This window comes from Argiope bruennichi, chromosome X2 (assembly GCF_947563725.1).
Source record: "Argiope bruennichi chromosome X2, qqArgBrue1.1, whole genome shotgun sequence".
NCBI lineage: Eukaryota > Metazoa > Arthropoda > Arachnida > Araneae > Araneidae > Argiope > Argiope bruennichi.
In genome coordinates this window covers 21,213,954-21,233,660 of record NC_079163.1, presented here as the reverse complement: position 1 = coordinate 21,233,660, position 19,707 = coordinate 21,213,954, and the positions used below count along the sequence as shown (strand labels likewise).

The following is a 19,707-nucleotide window of genomic DNA, read 5'->3' as shown; positions in this document are numbered from 1 at the left end:
TTAAAGAAAAATAGATTTGCAAAGAATAAATAAAATTGGGCAAGAAACAGGCAGTGGCTATTGATAAACATGAACACAGACATTTAACAGAACCGACTACATAAATTTTAACTATTTTATGTAGGACCACAAAATTGCAATTAAAGTCTCCATGGCGCCATCTCTCGGCGAACATCCACAATATTCCTGACCGTTGCATGAATTAATTTCTTAATTTAGTTTCGAAGCTTAAACTATTTGTCTCTTGATTTTCACATCTTCAATGTGGTCATTTTAATGCTTTCCAACCTATATGTTAATGCGGGATTGTACTTTCGTGGATGCTAACGAGGTTTCCGTTATAATAAAATAAATTCCACTTTAATTTCCAATTGGAGATCTCTCTCTCTCTCTCTCTCTCTCTCTCTCTCTCTCTCTCTCTCTCTCTCTCTCTCTCTCTCTCTCTCTCTCTCTCTCTCTTTTTTTTTTTTTATTTCCCATTGTAGGATAATCCTGTGATTGTCATAAATCCCTTATTGAAATTTCTTTACATCGATAAAACCCTGTTTGTACATTTTTTCTCTTCGTTTTCAGCAGTAAATATGCCTATTTTTGCTGTGGCCATTCACATAAACCCAAGCTTCATCAAGAATCACAATGCATTTCCATTTATCTCCTGTTAAATAGTTTTCATATAGGGCTATAATAACTGCTCCACTTTGAGCCACATGCATCGCTAAAAATTGAAAAGGTGAATTGTAGGTATTTTAGTTGTTTTGTAAGTTATAAATCGTAGTTTATTATTTTATTTATAGTTGCTATAAATGTATTTAAACACTTTCCATTGTATTTCTGCTTCAACGATTTAACTTTAGAAATATTTAAAACAGTATGCACAATTTTAGGGTATTTGTCTTGTCTCCATTCCATGTAAAAGTAATGCATGATGACTTTTTTTCCCTTTTTAATTAATAATATTGCTCATTTTACATTTATAATTCCATGTATTTAGAAAAGTTTTTACTTGATGGAATATGGATATTTATCTTCGGAAAGTTCAAAAACATATCAATAAATCCACAGCTTATTTACAAGCGAAATTTAAAAAAGAAAAATTAAGCATTCGACTACACTTCTTATTTCAGATAACAAGCTGTTGTCACAAATTTATATGCCAAAACATCAGATCTTTTTAAAAAATTCTTTCTCAAAATTATCTTTAAAATGTGTAAATACCTTCTGTAGCAAAACTCCTAATTGCAGATCACTTTCTAAAAGATTTCAGTACGTCGAGTATAAAGAAAAATACAAAACTGAAATTTAAAAATTATTTTAAACAATATAGTAAGGAATATGGCAAAAAAGCAGTTTAAATAACATTTAATAAAAGGATCGAACATTTCTTTCAAATTATAAAGCAGCATATTTTTTTAGGATTATGCAATAACATAATATAAAACTTACAATTGGTAATCAATTAGGAGAGATATTGGATTAACTCTCTGAAATTAATTTACACAATCATAGTAAGTTCGATTATATGGCCTTTATGATTCAATAAAAACACAACACGGACTTGGGGTCTCCTTAAAGTTTTGGAAGAATTGCCTCCTTTGCGTATTTAATAATCCAGCCTTGGGTAGGATCAGCCAACAATAGAATCCAAAGTTTCAAGTTAAGGCACTTTTCACTTGCCAGCGCAAAGTTGACAGCGCTTCGAAAATAAAAACAGCAACTCTGCAAATTTACAGATAATAATTTTTTGTCTACTTCACTGCCGCCTCCCGAAAATGAGGATAATAGGACGGAATGAAATGCCGTCTGATGGATGAGCTGACCGTATATTCCCGAATAGATGCTGTTTTCAGAACACCGAAAAATGCTTTCAATTAATTTTCAAGACTTGTAAAAAATTTTCCCTTTGTCGGAATAGATATGCGATGAACAACTAAATCAATTTATGAAGCACCTCAAAGCTGTCATCGTTATTCTTATTTCGTATTACCAATTTAAATGCACAGATATTAATTTTAGCATGCGTCTCAAAGAATTCAAAAATAATCCAAGAACTTTCAAACACTTATTCTCAGCTTCTGCCTCCAATTCAAGAACTAAATTCACTGGGAGGATTCGAAAACAACATTGAGATCATTACATGCCCATTTTCTTATCCCAAATCTCCCCAATCTCAAAACTTGATTTTTTATAGCTAAATGTGATGCCTCTGGCACCGAATCTACGCCCAACGCAGATCATCAACTTAGAAATTCTCTCAAATAACCTTTTAGTATCTGAGGATGACTTTTCATAGTACTGAGCTAATTAGTGTAAGGTTCTGATAGACAGTACAGGTACGCAAGCTGTAACGAATATCATTGTTAATAAACGATAACTCTTACTCGATTCTGTGGACTGGAAACGCCAAAAGATTCTTTGATTTTCAACTTTATTCACAACGATCGTATTATACATTTTCTTAAGGTCTGCCACGAGACCTAATGGGTAATTCAGAAATTCCAAAAGCAATTTCACCAAATGTTATTGTAGTTTGGGTTCGTTTTCTAAATAATCTTTTAAAGAGTAATCCTCTCTATCCATTCACAAGCATTAAATACAACTTTCAGCTTTTTTTTTTCTTTTTTTTTTTTGTAGTACTGTCTTCCTTCCAAACATTTTAATGTCGGAAATAATTTGTTTAAGAATTCAAAATTAATTTTTCTAAGGATTCAATTAGTTTAAGGATCTGGAAATAGCTCCATTTAATTTAGCTCTAGATAATCTCTCGCACATTCCTACACAGTATATTTTGGGGTTCACATAAATTGTCTTTTTAAATTATGATTGATCAAACTTACCGTTCAATTGATAAAAATACTTGAAAGCTCGAGTTTCTGTAGTAATAAATTCCAGAAAACTTTTAAATAGAAGAGTCCTTATATACCCCACATAGGTTGAGTCATAAAAAAACTCCTTGAAGTTTATAAAAATTATCTCAAAATGTTATCATTACCTCCCTACATACTTCTTGTATTTTAGGAATTTGGCTAAATCATCATAACATAGAAAAGAATCTTTGTCTAATATCAACCCTCAATACTATCGCAGAGACTCATCTAGTTTAAGTTGAAGTAAAAATTCTGTAAATAAATTCGTAAATTCATCAAATTCAAATTTTAAGGTTTTCAAATTTCAAATAACTAAGTTGCAAGTATCTAGCACTTCAAACATAGATGTTTGGTTATTCAATTTTTATCAGCTTTACATTTGTAAATTTAGACAAAAGTGTATGTACCGAATTTCTTCCATTATCATATCGATTTGACAGTCTCTCACATTTCTTTATAACACTTACCCGACATAGAAAACCCGGATACTGGTTCAACCTGATCGCCATTCAGAAACGCAATATAATAATTGAATTTTACTGCCTCAGATAGATCATTATTTGTGTCTATTATCACATAGAAATTTTCTATGCGATAATAGACACATCCAAGGTCCGAGATCACCATCAAAAGTCAGCAGTTCCAACCCGAGCAATCTCAAATTAATTGGCCAATTCAAAAATGCTAACTTAGAAGAATCATCAATTTTCACAGATTCTTAAGATTTTTGTGCCTCCGTAGTTAAATGCTTCATCTTATCTATGAATTCCAATATCCTTCATATCTGTAAACCATTGATAAAAGTCTTCAGGTTCCTAGCAGCAAACCTAATAAAAATCGAACGGAATATATTTTAAAACATCAAACATTAATATCACATTTAAATCCTAACGTTTCATTACACATCTCGGGCTTTGCAAGGTCGACTAAGCCTTTCATCCCTTCAGTGGGTCGATAAACTGAGGATCAAGTATGCTTGGGAGCTAAACACTGGGCGTTCTGCGTTAGGCTGACCACCAAACCGAGGCATATGCCTTGCACTGCAGGGCCCTCGACCAAGAAAGCAGATATGGGCACTGTAGGCCTTGGCCCACATGGTATATCGTGACACTGAGTTTAAGTTTTTAGTTTCATTACACAATTGTGGATAATCAAGAACTTGGAAAGAATCTCGCCAACACCAAATTTAACCTTCGCGGCTTTAGCCATTTTTAGACTATACAACGACAAGACGATTAAGGCATCGATGAACCAAAATCTATCATTTGTATTCGAAGTAGTTTTTAAAATGTCACGTACCAAAGTATTACCACAAAGAGAAGCTCCCATTAGCCTTGGCATGATGAGTAAATTGAAAGGACGATCGAAACAGATAATGCGGATATTGTGATATCCGAAAAACTTTGCCCATTACGAAGAGACGGGTGCACAAAATCTCCATCTTCTCAGGGACGTTCATTCAGTCATCGGCGATGAGACCGTTAACCAGGCAACACAACCAGTGTTGTCCACCAACCCCCCCCCTCCCCTTCTCTGTTTTAGAAGAAACAAAAACTATCATACTGAGTCAGGGTACTTCTCATCCCCAAATCTGATGTGCCTCCGCAGGTTAATGTCATACTGAAGCATAAGGAAAAGTAAGAAACTTTTGTGATAATTTATTAAAATTTACTTTTCATTAGCAATAGCAGAGAAAATATTTTCATCTTATACACCAGGTATATTAGCTAGTAACGCAAAATTCTGGAACTTACCAGAAATTTTTACCTGTGGTAGAAGATTCTTTTCATTAGCATTAAACTCCATCCAAATAAATCAAACTGTGTTTTGGAGATTTTGTTTAAAGTAGATTATTCCCTAAAATGCTATTTCCTAAGTTCTATAAAATTACATACTCCACTGAAAACTTTAATCCTAATAATCGATTCCTGAATCCACAAATAAATTACTTAAAAAATTAATTCCAAACCTTTTGCCTTTTATAATTTTCATTAGCAATGAATTAACTTTATTTTAGCATCCAGAGTCCCGCAACAATTTAAACTATAAATAATAAAACGAATATGTTTTATGTAACTGAAATAAAACAAGGATCTTCATTAGCATTGATAGTCGATTCACACTTATTTGATGACATACGCAAGTTAGACACAATTTCATTCTTAAATTATATCTGCTTTTCTTTACAGAATATGATATCCCTCAAAACAATCCGATAGAGAATCAGCTCCATGTTGCCAAAAAATACTATTTTATTACGCTTCCACTGTAGTACAATACTTGGAAACTATGTATTTAAAAAAAAACGAATTACAGCTAATTAATAATAATATATCAAATGCATTAATTTTTGAAAAACAGATATAAATTAGGTTATATTCGAATGAATAATATATAGAAAAATTTCGATTTCAATGCCCTATATGAAATTTAAATAATCAATGCATATCCAATTACTTTCAGTTATGTGCATTAATTATATTATAAATTAACTTTAATCAAACAAAAATATAAAAAATATATAGATATATTCAAAATCGGTAAATTTTATGTCATTTTATGATAATCGCCAATAAAATTTTCAAATATAACTGATTATTATAGAAATTATAGGCATCGTAATGGCAGAATGAATACAAACATTTATTTATCAGTGAAAACTGTACAAAACTTTACACAATTTTTCGCTCAATTTCAACACATACATTTTAAAATCCTTCAAAGAGTCTTTTGCTAATATATACACCTAAAATTCCTAATCCTTTTAATATCAAAATACAAATCCTGAAAGCTAATTCATATAAATTAACAAAATTCAAATAGATATAAATGAGAAAAGTTGCAATTATATATACAACAAATAGGATAAGAATGACAGCAGATATGGTGAATATCACATCCATATAAGAATAGATAAAAACTATATCTAATAATCAGCAATCCCAAAGAATTTTTTTGAGAATACATCTTAATGATTAGTATGTTTTCTTGAAATTGACAAATGTCCAATGGAAACAAAACATTAACAATTTTATGCAAGAAGTTGTTTTTATTGTAGTTAATTTTTCAAATTATTCAATTAAATTATAAAAAAGTTTTGTTTTGCAAAGCAAAATAAGTTAATATAAGTATCCTAAAATGATTTAAGTACTCGGTAAAATTTTTGAATCAACAAATGTATAAGCAGACTTCAGATATTAAGTTTGGAACATAAAAGTAAAAAATATGTATCATTAATATACCAAACACTATAATAAATATAATGCACCTAAGCTAAATTAAATATATTTTTCTTTGTCAGGAAAGATTTTCATGATAAAATACCAACGATTTTTACATTTATTCAAAGGTTTGAGAAAGATCTGCTTGAAAAATGAAAGTTTGTGCTATAAAAAGTATTAATGTATTCTCAAAATAAGCATTTATTTAGTAATATATACAATATTATTGAATACACTAGGAATGATTTCCCTAAATAGAATTAAGATTATATAATTTGTTAGATTAGTTAATAGCAAGAATATAAATTATCTTTATCTTTGTAAATTACACTGAATGATGATTTAAAAATTAAATTCCTCATTTCTGTTAAAACATATAAGTATACTGAATTTACAAGAGAAACATCCACATTATACACAAAATTTTAAGTCAACTACAGCGTAATTATTTTCTAGAGCAAAAACTGGCAGGAAAAATTAAGTAGGTGTCACATTGTTTATTTATTCAGTGCTCATGAAAAATTTCATATGGCCTTCTTTATAATTATTACCTGCAATAATTCGAATGCATAATTAAATTAATGCATTCTGCATAAATGTGATATTTTCATTCATATTTTAAAATACATTTTTTAAAAATTATCTGGAAATCTAATACAGCAAAAAGTTGTCTGATTGTAGTAATACTTCACTATATTTACAACTTCAAGAATGATTATGAATAATATAAAATTTATACATTTAAAAAAGGCATGATTTGAAATTACAATGATTTGATGTTTTATACAGAGATAAAAATCAAGATGTTTTTAAAAAATTTTTAACATGATATGCTCACAATTCCGCCATTTTATAGAACATAATACAAATCATCGGCATTTTAAAATACTGATTATCATACAGCACATACAAAATCTTGAAATATATTAACAATGTAAAGTATTGCTACTGTTCACCCAATATTGTATATTAAAAATATATAAATCTTTAAAAATCAAATCTCTTTTAGCTCTCAGTACAAAGAATGCATATATTATTCAAAACTATACTTTTAAATATCATTACTTATTGCAATAATATTTATCAAAAAGTATTATCACCCCATAAGACACTGAATTATACATAAGCATAGATTTTATCCAGAAGTATTAACTATTCACTACATCCAAAAAAAATTTCAAAAGATTATACTGAAAAAAATACAAAAGACAATACAAAAGAAATATTCCATCATCTTCTAATTATTGATGATGATTGATGATTATGCTTGTAATTAGAAAATTTTGTTTACAATTTGAGGCACAGAAAATTTATATAATTTTATTCAATATCAAAAATAAAAACTTATCTTTCTTACTATAGAAAATTGAAATCTCAGTCTAAATAAAAGGAAAATATAATGAATCATCTATAACAAAAATAAGCAGAATTCTGAATTGTAAATTACATTATTAAGAGTTTCACAGCTCAAAATAATCATTCAGTAAAATATAATACTGATGATTACAAAAAAAAAATTCAGACCATTGAGAAGATACAGTACTAACATGATAAAGAAAACATGGAAAATACTGATATCTGCTACTCATTACTTTTCAGACAGTAAAGAGGGGAAAAGCTTTTAATTATATCAACCATCACAGCACATACATGTACGAAAATACATAAATATCAGAATAATAAAAAAGCGAATGGATTCCAAAATGTAAAGGCACCAGATGGAACACCACACTTTCTCCAGAAACCACAAACAGTTAGCCTAAATTTAGAATACAATATTAGTGAACTGAATATCACAAAATACATGCATCAAAATATTAAAACAGAAGCACATTTCTTTCTTATTATGCATTCAACACTCTCATATTTCTGATATTAATACGTTTTAGTGTGTTTAATATAATGAGTGCAAATGACTAACGGATTATATTAATTGACAATAAATGCATATGGTACAGTAACAAAAAATTACTACCAATATCAAAAATACTGTACAAAAAATCTTGACAAAACTTAAACAAGATTTAATGCAAAGTCTAAGAGATTTTTTAAAAAAACACCTGCATAAATACAAAAAAAGCATGATGGAATCCAAAACTGAAGAATGTTATTAACTAAATTATTTTTATAATTTGGAAATTAAACATATTAATTAATGTATTTGAAGATTGTTAATATGGCATATATGTTATTTTAATAGTATTTAACCATTTACACAAACCATTTTTGCCTCGAATTGAGGATCGCATAAATGGACTGTTACCTATTTAATACTTTTTAATCTGCATTCTCAAAAGCCAGGGTAAGTTTTTCTTATTCAATGTACTATTATTTTTACATTAATACTCCCAACTGATTAGTCAAGTGGCATTATAAACTTTGATATTTATAGAGCAGAATTAAAATATTTGTAGCTGTTCCACATATATTTAAAGAAATAATTGCAAAATTAAGAAAATTTAACATTTTATTAACTTCCAGAATTACATAATGCAAGTGAATGTATACACTCATTTACATTACTACACTTAATTAACTTAATATACTTAACAATACAAGAAGCAACAATGATAACTACAAAGTGCTCAAAAACAAAATATTTAACTAACAAATTATAAAATTTAAGATAGTTTAGAAGGCTTTAAAACCCCAACAAAAAAGTATTTTCATAAATAGATCAATAAAAATTAATTAAATCCACATAATTGTTAAGGAATTCAAGAGATATTTTAACTACTTTCGTTTCTAGTCTACAAATAACGAATTATTTTTACTTTGGGAATCCCATATGATACTTCTAAAAACTGACTTGAATTTCAATAGCAATTTTACTATTTATTAAATGAAGTGTAATTTTTATTAAATGAAATGTAGTAAAATAATCTTAATATTAAATTTTACAAAATCTGTCCACTCTTTCAGGATATTATATTAAATTGCTTTTAACCTTACAGCAGTTTACAATTTAAAATTAATTTGTCATATAAGGAACAAAAGAGATTAACTGTGATCGCAGGGGGAAAAAATCACACATACACGGAAAAACGTTTTTAAACCAGGATTATGTCAGTTTTAAAATTTTATTTTCATTATGGCAATGCCAAACAGACATGCCTTTAACATACATGGTAACAAATAATAGCAGTGAATGTCATCCAACTTTAATATAAAACAATATTTATCAAGTAAACGGTCTATACTAATTATCTTTTACAAGGCATTTGTAAAAGCTATTTTTAAAAAAATACTGAGTATGTTACTTGCTTATAAATTTCTTGCAAAATTGCAAATAATGAAAACATAGTATCTTCAGAAAAAATATATAAAGACTGTGTTGCACATACCAGTATCATGATATATCAAATTTATTTACCAAGGAATTGATTATGAATCAACTTCTATAAATTGCTTCATCAGCCTTGACGACAAAAAAAAATGCAGCGTAATATGTCATATTATTTTCAATATGTATTAAAATGCAATTTTACATGAAAATGTAAAATTAATGTTTTTTTACGTGCAATGATTTTTAGAGCAAGATGTTTATTTAAAATATAAAATAAAAAGGCTTACATCTTTTTCTCTTTTTACTGCTTATGCATCAAATCTTTGATACGGGTTTGAATCTTTCACAAGACCTAAAATGAAATATATATATATATAACTCAGATATTATGATGAAGTAGGAATTTTGATCTATAATTACACTGAATCAAAATGTAACAGTACCGATAAAAGATTATTAACAACTCAACTTTAATTCATTAAACATTTAAGGAAATTTCAGCAATGAAACAAACAACATAATACAAGAAACCTGCTAATGAAACTAAATTTATTGAAATATAATAATTTTCTTTTCCAAAACAAAGATATGTGGCAATTAACTACAATTCTGCAATTTCTATAACAAAGAAATTTCAACATTTAAAATAAAAAAAAAATCATCTCCCCACAGAAATCCCAGATATAAAAGCCCTTGTATCTCAATGTATCGTCAGAATTTATAGATGTTTTGACAGAACCAATTTTCATTAATTAAAGATTAATGTTACAACAGTGAAACCCTTATCCCACCAAAATGCCATAAACTGAATTATGTGCCATTGTGGTTAATAATACGAGCTGGGACTTCTGCAAAGTAGTCTCAATTATAGTGAGGCCAATGCACAGATCCTCCTGGAAAAGGTACATTCCGTCATCGGCAATGGGACAGTTAAACCATGCAAATCCTCTTTATTTCATCATAATGGCCACATTTAAGTCCATTCATTTGAACTAATCAAATATTTAGATCATAATAACAAATCGATGCTTGAAATAAATAATATCAGTAAATCATCACAGTAATAAAAATATTTATTTCAAGATGCTTATGATTAAAATACATTTCCATACAAAAATATATCTGCTTTTTGTTAACTTTTTTGAAGTAAATCAATGTTTAGTATTATGATAGTATCGATGTATTGTGATTTCTTTTATATATCACAGTGATTCAGTCAGCTTTTAATGTCCATTTTGGAAGCAACACCAATAAATCCCCATAAAAAAAGCACAGTATATGTATCTAATAATTCACACTTATAGTAAATTTCAGAAAAATTAAATATCAAGGTCACAGTATTCTAAACATGAATATCGGATTCTACTGCTGGAATAGATCAGAATTCAAAAATTTATCCACAATATAAGTTGCTTTTTATACCTTTTAAATATAAATATACTGTAAATAAATAAGCATATTTCGAGCATGAAGACATTAGAATCCCTCCATTGTTAGAGAATAATAAGATAACTACAAGAGATATTTTCATTGAAATTTTATTTTAAAAAGTTATAAATTTAAGTCTTAAAATCATCAAATGTAAGACATACCATATTTTTTGCGAATTTCTTCAGTTCTTTCAGCTCTTTCTTTTCTCCTAAAATGTTATATATAACATTAAAATAACACAACAATCATCAAATCAATATACAGAAATACAAAAACAATACAGTGAGTCATCCAGATGTTAGTCATGCATGTGAAATTGAAATAACATGGTCCTTTTACCTTCATTAACTACAACATTTGAAATATGGTTTCAAGCATATTTCCTTGATGATTCTAAAGTTTTACAGTTCAGTACTTTCTCTTCACCAATCGTCGATTTTCTTCTGACACAGATTAAATACAATAAAAATTCAAATTCTGGAAAATAAACTAAATTCCAGTTATTGAAAGAAAAAAAAATAGACATCTCAATTAATAAGTTGTCCGGATGAAACCTTAAGGTCAAATTTCAATTTATTGATGACAAAGGACTTCAAATAAATTCCAGAAATTCAAATTAGTAAGTCACAAAGTGATCAAAAGAAATAAAAGTCACTTGCATATATTATACATCTGATTGACAGAATGAAATATGAAACCTTATTTGGACATTTAAAAAATCATTTGAAAGTGTGATAGTAAATAGTGAAATATTAGAATGTGAAAAAGAGTTCATTGTCAGATTTAAAAAAAGAACTTCAAGAATAATTATTCCTAGTTAATTGACAGAATACATTAAATTTACAAATGAATTAAAAATTATAAGTATTCATTGTAAAAAAAAAACCCATGAAGCACGAAAATAATTTCATAAGATGAAAAGAACACAATTAAAAAACAGATACTTGAAAATGATAACTGAATATTTTAGCAGATTTCAAAAGCTTTTTTTAACGAATAAATGACTCAAACAGTTACATAAAAAGAATGGGTGAAATTAGAAGAAAGGTTTGCCTATAAAAGAAAAAAAGTTATTCATTGGACATTCTTATTTTGTCGGTCAGAAAGAAAAAAAATCTTTAAAAAATTGTTTATATTGTTTTGCACAATCTGGAAGATTTATTAAATGAATTTTACAACTTTGAGGGTGGAATAAACGGGAAAATGAAGTCTACAAAATCCATGTTAAACATAATTGAAAGTCTCGTAAAATATGCAATAATAATGGATAAATTTCAGAAAAATTATTGGTAAAGGAAAAAAAAAAGTACTAAAGAGTGAAAACTAAGTAATACAGCTAAATATTTATTAAAGCAGAATCATTCCAAAAAAACGGATCAATTTAAGAAACTCATTATGTTACTCTGATTAAAAAAGAAACAATATAAAAGATGTACTAAACTAGGGCCCTAATACATCAAGTTGAGTAGAAATGAACTGAATTGGGAAAGAAAAACTACCTACACAATAAAAATCAAACAAGCATTAAAATAAAATATCAAGAAATTAGAAATAGATACAACTCAAAATATATTAACCTTATGTTATGCATTCTTTGATCGAAAAGAAATTTAAGCAGAATAAAATGTGATCATCAATTCAAATTAAAATCCACATTCTAATCGAAACACAAGGAAGTTCAAGAATCAATATTCTTAAGCAAACTTTAGCTAAGCTCTTACTAAGACTAGGCAATTAATAAATGCTCTAATGCAAACAATGTTCTAAGATTAGACAAATAATTGCTTTCAAAACAATACAAAAAGCTGTATAAAAGTATAAAGTGTTTGGTCACCATAACTCAGAATATTGTTAAATTGTTTTAATTTTAGTCTAACTATCAGTTGAGGTTTATATATATGGTTTTAGTGTTATGAGGGGGGGGGGCATTTTTTAAATATAAAGAAACCATATTCAGAAACTTCAAAAGTGACAATTAAAATATCACATGCATATCTCTACCGTGTATAAAAAAATTACTGTACTTTTATGAAAAAAGAAAAAAATGAAGATTCTTCATTAGTTTCCATGTCATCTTGTTAATTGCTTTTTAAAATGACAAAGAAGTATTTTATGTTCTGAAAATAAAATAAATTGAGAAGAAGATAAAATACATATGAAAGCAATATGAACAATAAAATAAATCAATAAAAGTGAACTTAGCAATGATATGCAAGAACTATAATACATCAAAATAAAGTACCAAGAAATACATGGTTATTTAATGTTTCATCTGAAAATTCTGTTACATTAAAAGCAATATCTGATATGTCATCTATGACACACACAAAAAAAATTCATTTTTACATAATACACTATTTATTATACAATTTTATTTAATTCAGACAATTATACCAGCAATTTAATTACTACATTTGATGATAGATAAAAATTTCAAATGTTCTTATTTAAGAAGCTGACCAATTTTGATTTAAAAACACATTTGTTTTCGAAACAAACCTGTCATCTATTGTTATTCCAATTACAGCAATAATATTTGATAAGTCAAGGCACAATTATGATAATTTTTCTTCCCTACTATTGAAAGTTTTTAGGATTGGTTAAAACAATAAAAGAATTTGTATACTTTTTTCTTGCATTTTAGACTATTTTCTCTTTTCTACTATTCTGAGATGTTTGCTCAAAATAAGGAAAGAAAATAAGAAAAAAAATTATTTGCAATCGATTCTTTTTTGTTAAGTCCTTGAATGGGAGGAAATAAAGGAGTGAAACAAAATGAAATAGCAGTCAAAATCAACAAAAAAATAAAAATTCAACAATGTTTACAATTCACAAACTAAACATTTTTTATTGAAACTAAGGAGTCTACAGATTGCAATTTAAACCCATTTAACTTTTATCGTTAAAAGAGGCTGTAGTAATATGGTTAGCCGCATTAACTTATTATTTGTAGACTACAATATCAACTTTAGACAATAAATGCAGGTTCTACAAATTTTATTCAACAAAAAGAATGAAAATATTGGATGTATCAACCTGATAAATAATCACCTGCAAGTAATAAAATTTTTGGTTAGGAAATGAATGTTCCAAGAATTTCAGTTATATCACAATATTTAAGCAAGTGGCAATTTCTCTTCTGTGTTCAAACACTAACAGTTAAAACATATTCAATTACTTTTCAACAAAAAGATACATATTTAAATATTTATTATTAAATTTAAAGTCCAAAATTCATGGGCAGAACTAAATTTTTATCCAAAGAAAAAGGAGTTAAAGAGCATTCTATACATAACCTATATTCTATATACAAGTAAACTAAAATAACAAATCACAGATTAGAAACACCTAAAGATGGATGTTTTAATAAACAATACATCACCTGCAAAATTGAATGCAGCAATCAGCATTTGCATGAAGGCACACTGCAATGTAAATCAAACAATGATGCAATTTTATTTTTTTTATTACTGTGAAGCTGAGTCACATGACAGGATACAAACAAGTTTGCAGGCATTCACAGCATACAATCCTGAGTGTTGAACATAGCATTTGAACTTGTTAGAAAAAACTGCACCTTGGAGGCCATGTCACAAAGACATTACTCATTATTTCATACAAGGTGCTCAATTCAATCCCTTAAACTGTTCCTTAACTTCAGAGCGATAGCAGCTATATTCATGAAAATGGTATCTAGACATAGTAAAATTGCTATTGGCTATGAGATGTGGCCACTTACAGCACCACTTAGAGGTGGTGTAAGTTCCCCCAATTCTATTTTAAATACCACAAACTGCAAGTGATAAGACAACAACAAATATCTTCAACAATATATAATGCATTCAATAATATACTATATGTATGCTTATGCCAGATAAAATGAAGTTTAACAATTTATAAATAATTCAAAATGCATTTCAATAAATGGTCAGTTACCAAAAAGTTTACCTTTCGGCAGCAATTTGCTTCCTTTCTTCTCGCTGTCGAGCCCATTTCAAATCATCTTTCGAGATTTTGATCCCTCTTCTTTTACAACAACAATAGCAACAACATATAGTTACAATCAACAGTGCTATTCCAGCAAATACCCCAATGATTATCATCAGATACTGAAAGTTGACTGGAATAAAAAAAGAGGGTTAAAATGAAAAATAATATAGAATAAAAGAATATAAATTGTATGATTAATTTTTGCTTTTCATTTCTTTGCAGTGGTACAAATTAAAATTTGCTATTACTTTACTTGTTAAATAAAGTTTTGAAAAACAGAAAATAAGATAAATTCCATTGTTATATACTATAAGCACGGATTACTCATGTATAGTCACAGCTAAGCAGTGGCAGCTCAAGCTTTGTAACTGTGAAGAAGTGTTGTAGCCTATCTTGGTTTATGTTATAAAGCCTTTTGGCACAGCTTATTTCTGTCTCTTCTAACTTGTATCAAACTTGGATAATTTAATCATAATAAATAAAAAAATATTTTTTTACTTTTGTAGGTTTTAATAAAGAAACAATAAGTTACCAATAACTTAATTTAATTAAAAATTAAGCTTCAACTCAAGATTTAAGAGAATGAAATAGGTTTAATATAGCACCAAGTTTAACAAAAAAAAATTTTAAATTAATCTTTTTTTTTTTTTTTTTTTTTTAATAATCAGATAAAGACAAAAATCAGTATTCAAAATCAAAACAATTTCGTGTTTTTCTAAAAAATTGTGGAATAACATTTTAATACATTTGAAAAACACAATGTCATAAATGGAAAGTAAACCAATAGGGAAAAAAAATTTCATTTGAAAATAAATTATAAGAATCCATTAAACTTAAAAGAATCATAAAAATAGTCACAGATAAGTAAAATTAAAAAGAAATAATCAAATTTATTTTAAATTTAAGATAACTTTACATGCATTTTTTATCAGAAATTATCTAAAGAAAATGTTTACAAAAGCACCAATTTATTTACTTTTACAGAACAATTTATTCTCACTTGAAAACATGCAGTGTTAACTCATACAAATATGGAATGCTCATAAAATATATAAAATGCTTTCAAAATATTATTAAATATAAATTTTTTTCAAATATATTATATCATAAACAGATGAAATAATATAGAAGTAAAATTAATATTATAATAAGAAAAGATTACATACCTCTACATGTTAAATAATGAATTTTCTTCAAGTTGCATTTATCATCAGTCAAAACTTTTGTTATTTTAAAATAGCAGACTCCATCAGTTTCACAATAATAACACTAAAAAAAATGAAATTTATAAAAAAGAATTTTTAAATACAATTCCTTTTCTTTCATCATGCAATTTTAAAACATGTATGCAAATTAATTGCTGAAAAAAATTAAATAAGTTTAATAACACGTTTCATGGCAGTTTAAATATTTTACCTTGATAATTTAATTTTATTACATAAGGTAAAACAGAAGTTTCAAAAAATAAAATATACTACACAGCAAATTTCGGTTCCAACAAATGATTACATATCAACATGTCAACTGAAAATTGCTTACTAAATATGATGTCATTAAAAATGTTACATCATAAATAGCCATTTGTAATCAAAGTTAACACTTCTAGAATTCTGTGCATTTAACAATTTTTCCAGTTTAATCTGTCATTAAAATGAAGTAAAATGAGTTTTTCAATTTTTTAATTGAAATGAATTTTTTAATGAAAATGAACTGGTTTTGCATTGGGGCTTTTTCCACCTTTAATCTACACAATAAAAAAATAAATGAAAAATCATAAATAATTTTTTTAACACAATTCATATAATGATACCCTTGAAAATAAAACTTACTTTAACATAAATATTTATTAATGTCAATAAATACATAAATAACTTACATTTGAATTAGAGACGCAACCTTTGCAGTCATTGTTGTGACTTTCACAAGCTGCAATTAAACAAGTTATTGTTAAAAATAAAATTAAATTTTGTTTCCTAAAAAATATATTAATTAGAATAATAAGGAATTCTGCAATTTTACAACATGATAAATTTCAAAATAATGTTAACATTAAAAGTACTTTCCAAAGATCAGAAAATTAAAATACCTTTTAAAACAGTACAGATTAACGTGAAAGTTTCTTTAAAAGAATAGATGCAATAAAATGTATTCAGAATAAAAGAATATAAATAAAAAAATATATTAAATTATTTTATGAAATACTTTTCATTCCATTCAACTATTGATTTTGAATACAATAAGCATTTTACAAAACAAACTAGCTCCTGAAAATTATTTTAAAAGTAGTTACCTAGCCATTTTGTTGCATTGAATTTTATGAAAATTTTGAATATTTTGAAAAAGTTCTGACACACAACAGCATTCTACATTTAGAAATCATACATCAGCAAAAAGATTTTCACTCGTATTGTCCGAGATTTGGCAATAAATGTAAATAAGATAATTTCACTTCAATACTAAAAATCTATTGCCCTATACCAAATATTATTAGAAATCTAACTTAATGGGCATTCAGATAGTGACACTGCTTTAAAATCTAGAATGCTGACACGTTCTTGTACTAATTTTAATTTATGATTTCACAATATCCTAAATAATTATATAATCCAACCAACAGCAGATTCAGTCCAGTTACCCAGCTGCCAAGGGAGAGAGCCATTAGAGATAAGAGTTTTATTAATTATATAAAGTAGTTACCATTCTGACAATTATAATTGGTAAAGATTTTATCTGTATTATCATGCTCATTTATAAACACAGATGGTATGCTTAAATATGATCGTGTTCAATGTGGATGCTGCTCAATCATTAACCATAGTAAATATAACCAAAGAAATTTTCAATATTTAAAACATATTAAACTTAAATAAATTATTATATCTTTTCAATTATAAATAAACTCATATTGAAAGTAAATTGATCATTTTATTGAAGGATGGGCTTTCATAATTTGCACTACCTAGGGCCACGAAATACCTGAAATGTGCCACTGCATCCAACACTACTTTAATTATAAATAAATGATTTTTTCAATGTAGGATAAAAATTTGAGATGACAGTACATGGAAAAAGATTTACTAAATTACAAAAGCATCAATAGATATATAAAACACTCACAAACATTTTCAGGTTTTACAGTTGTAGGCTGAACTACCGTAACCTCCTTAGCAGATCCTGTACTAGTTTCAGTTTCATTATCTATTTGACAGACAGCTGTACTTAATATCACAGATATAATTAAAACGCATATCATAACTGGACCACTTATTTTAGGGGGAAACATTTTTAAAATTTTTATGCGCAGTTAAGAGAAATGAGCATCTACACATAAACAGCCTATTCCAGAGAGAACAAACAGCAACAGAGATTGATCCAAACAAACACGAAACTTGCAATCATATGATCCACTTCTTCTATTCATTTCCGTTCGTTTCCTGGTACAAGGAAAATTTCTTCAAGGGAACTAGGTCGTTCTGGACAGAGAAATTCACTAAAATCTCAGTTGAAAACAAAGAGGATTTTTTTTTTTTTTATTTTTCTAATGAAATTTATGATGACAAATTTAATATGTAGAAAGAATCAGCAGTTATAATTATAAAGCAATCGGAAATATTTGTTTCTTGAAGTATTTGTTTTTCTAATAGCAAATCGATCATGTGGTACGATTCGACTGTCTTTAATTTCATAGCCTCAAATCGGTAAGCTAAGAAGAGAATTCAGAATAAAATAACTCCAAAATAATAATAATAATATGCGAATGCAAGTTCAATAATTGCAACAAACATATCTTCATTTCCATATCTTAATTTTTTTAAAAATTTGAAAATTATTGAACATAATATAATGTGAAAATCTAAAAAAAGAACTATATATATATATATATATATATATATATATATATATATATATATATATATATATATATATATATATATATATATATATATATATATATATATATATATATATATATATATATATATATATATATGAAGCAAGCAGGATGCAGTTTTGAAAACAGTGAAGAGACTTTCAATTTCGTGACGTCGTTTTATTTCATCTTGGAGAATCAAGCATAATCTACAAGCAGGCGCAGACAAGGCACGTCCGCCACAGCACGTTGCAAAAGCAGAAATGGGGGAAAAGAGAGAAATAAATTATCCCTCGTCTTATATAACCTGAGATTTGATAGGGAAAATATTTCTTTACAGGGCTAATATATGTAAGCATTATTTTATGTGAAGCAGAATGCAGTTTGGAAGACATTGAATAGACTTTTTACATTTTTAAATTCATTTTAATACATCGGGAAAGCATAATTATTTACAAGCAGAGAAGCGGACAAGGCACGTCCGCCACAGTGGGGAAGAAGAGAGAAATAAATTATCCCTCATCTTATATAACCTGAGATTTTGATAGGGAAAATATTTTTTTACAATGCAAATATATTATTTAGATTTCGATAGGTATTTTTGCTACACGCTTCGAAAAGGTAAGGGAAAACACAGGGATCTTTTAAAAAGAATGTACTTACTGGACATTTTTCTATCTCTTCTTGCGGAGCGTGGGAATGTGAGGTTTTTAGTCGGTTCAGTAATTTTACAAATCTAATCTTGAATTAATTAAGTAGAGAAAATGGAATTGGATCACGAAATAAGAGAATATTTTAGAATGAAGTTACTATGGGCTAAATTAAGATAAAACCTTGGAAATTAATTAAATTGAAATTAAAGTTTAAAATATCCTTACACACACACACACACACACACACACACACACACACACACACACACACACACACACACACACACACACACACACACACACACACATATATATATATATATATATATAGGGAAAAAGACAAAATAAAACTATATGTTCTATATATATATCTACACTCATGTCCATAAAT

The 19,707-nt window shown here is 27.5% G+C and overlaps 1 protein-coding gene across 1 annotated transcript; it reads right to left on the bottom strand.

Annotated features, from left to right (window-relative positions):
• Positions 1 to 5,486: 5,486 nt before the first annotated feature.
• Positions 5,487 to 18,190, bottom strand: LOC129960430 (pituitary tumor-transforming gene 1 protein-interacting protein-like). The gene is made up of 7 exons (XM_056073855.1): positions 17,910 to 18,190; positions 16,669 to 16,718; positions 15,959 to 16,061; positions 14,751 to 14,922; positions 10,964 to 11,010; positions 9,659 to 9,723; positions 5,487 to 7,844 (listed from the first exon to the last, which is right to left on the bottom strand). The coding sequence occupies exons 1-6, from the start codon at positions 18,073 to 18,075 to the stop codon at positions 9,680 to 9,682; spliced, it is 582 nt and encodes a 193-aa protein (XP_055929830.1). The 5' UTR covers positions 18,076 to 18,190; the 3' UTR covers positions 5,487 to 7,844; positions 9,659 to 9,679.
• Positions 18,191 to 19,707: the final 1,517 nt, after the last annotated feature.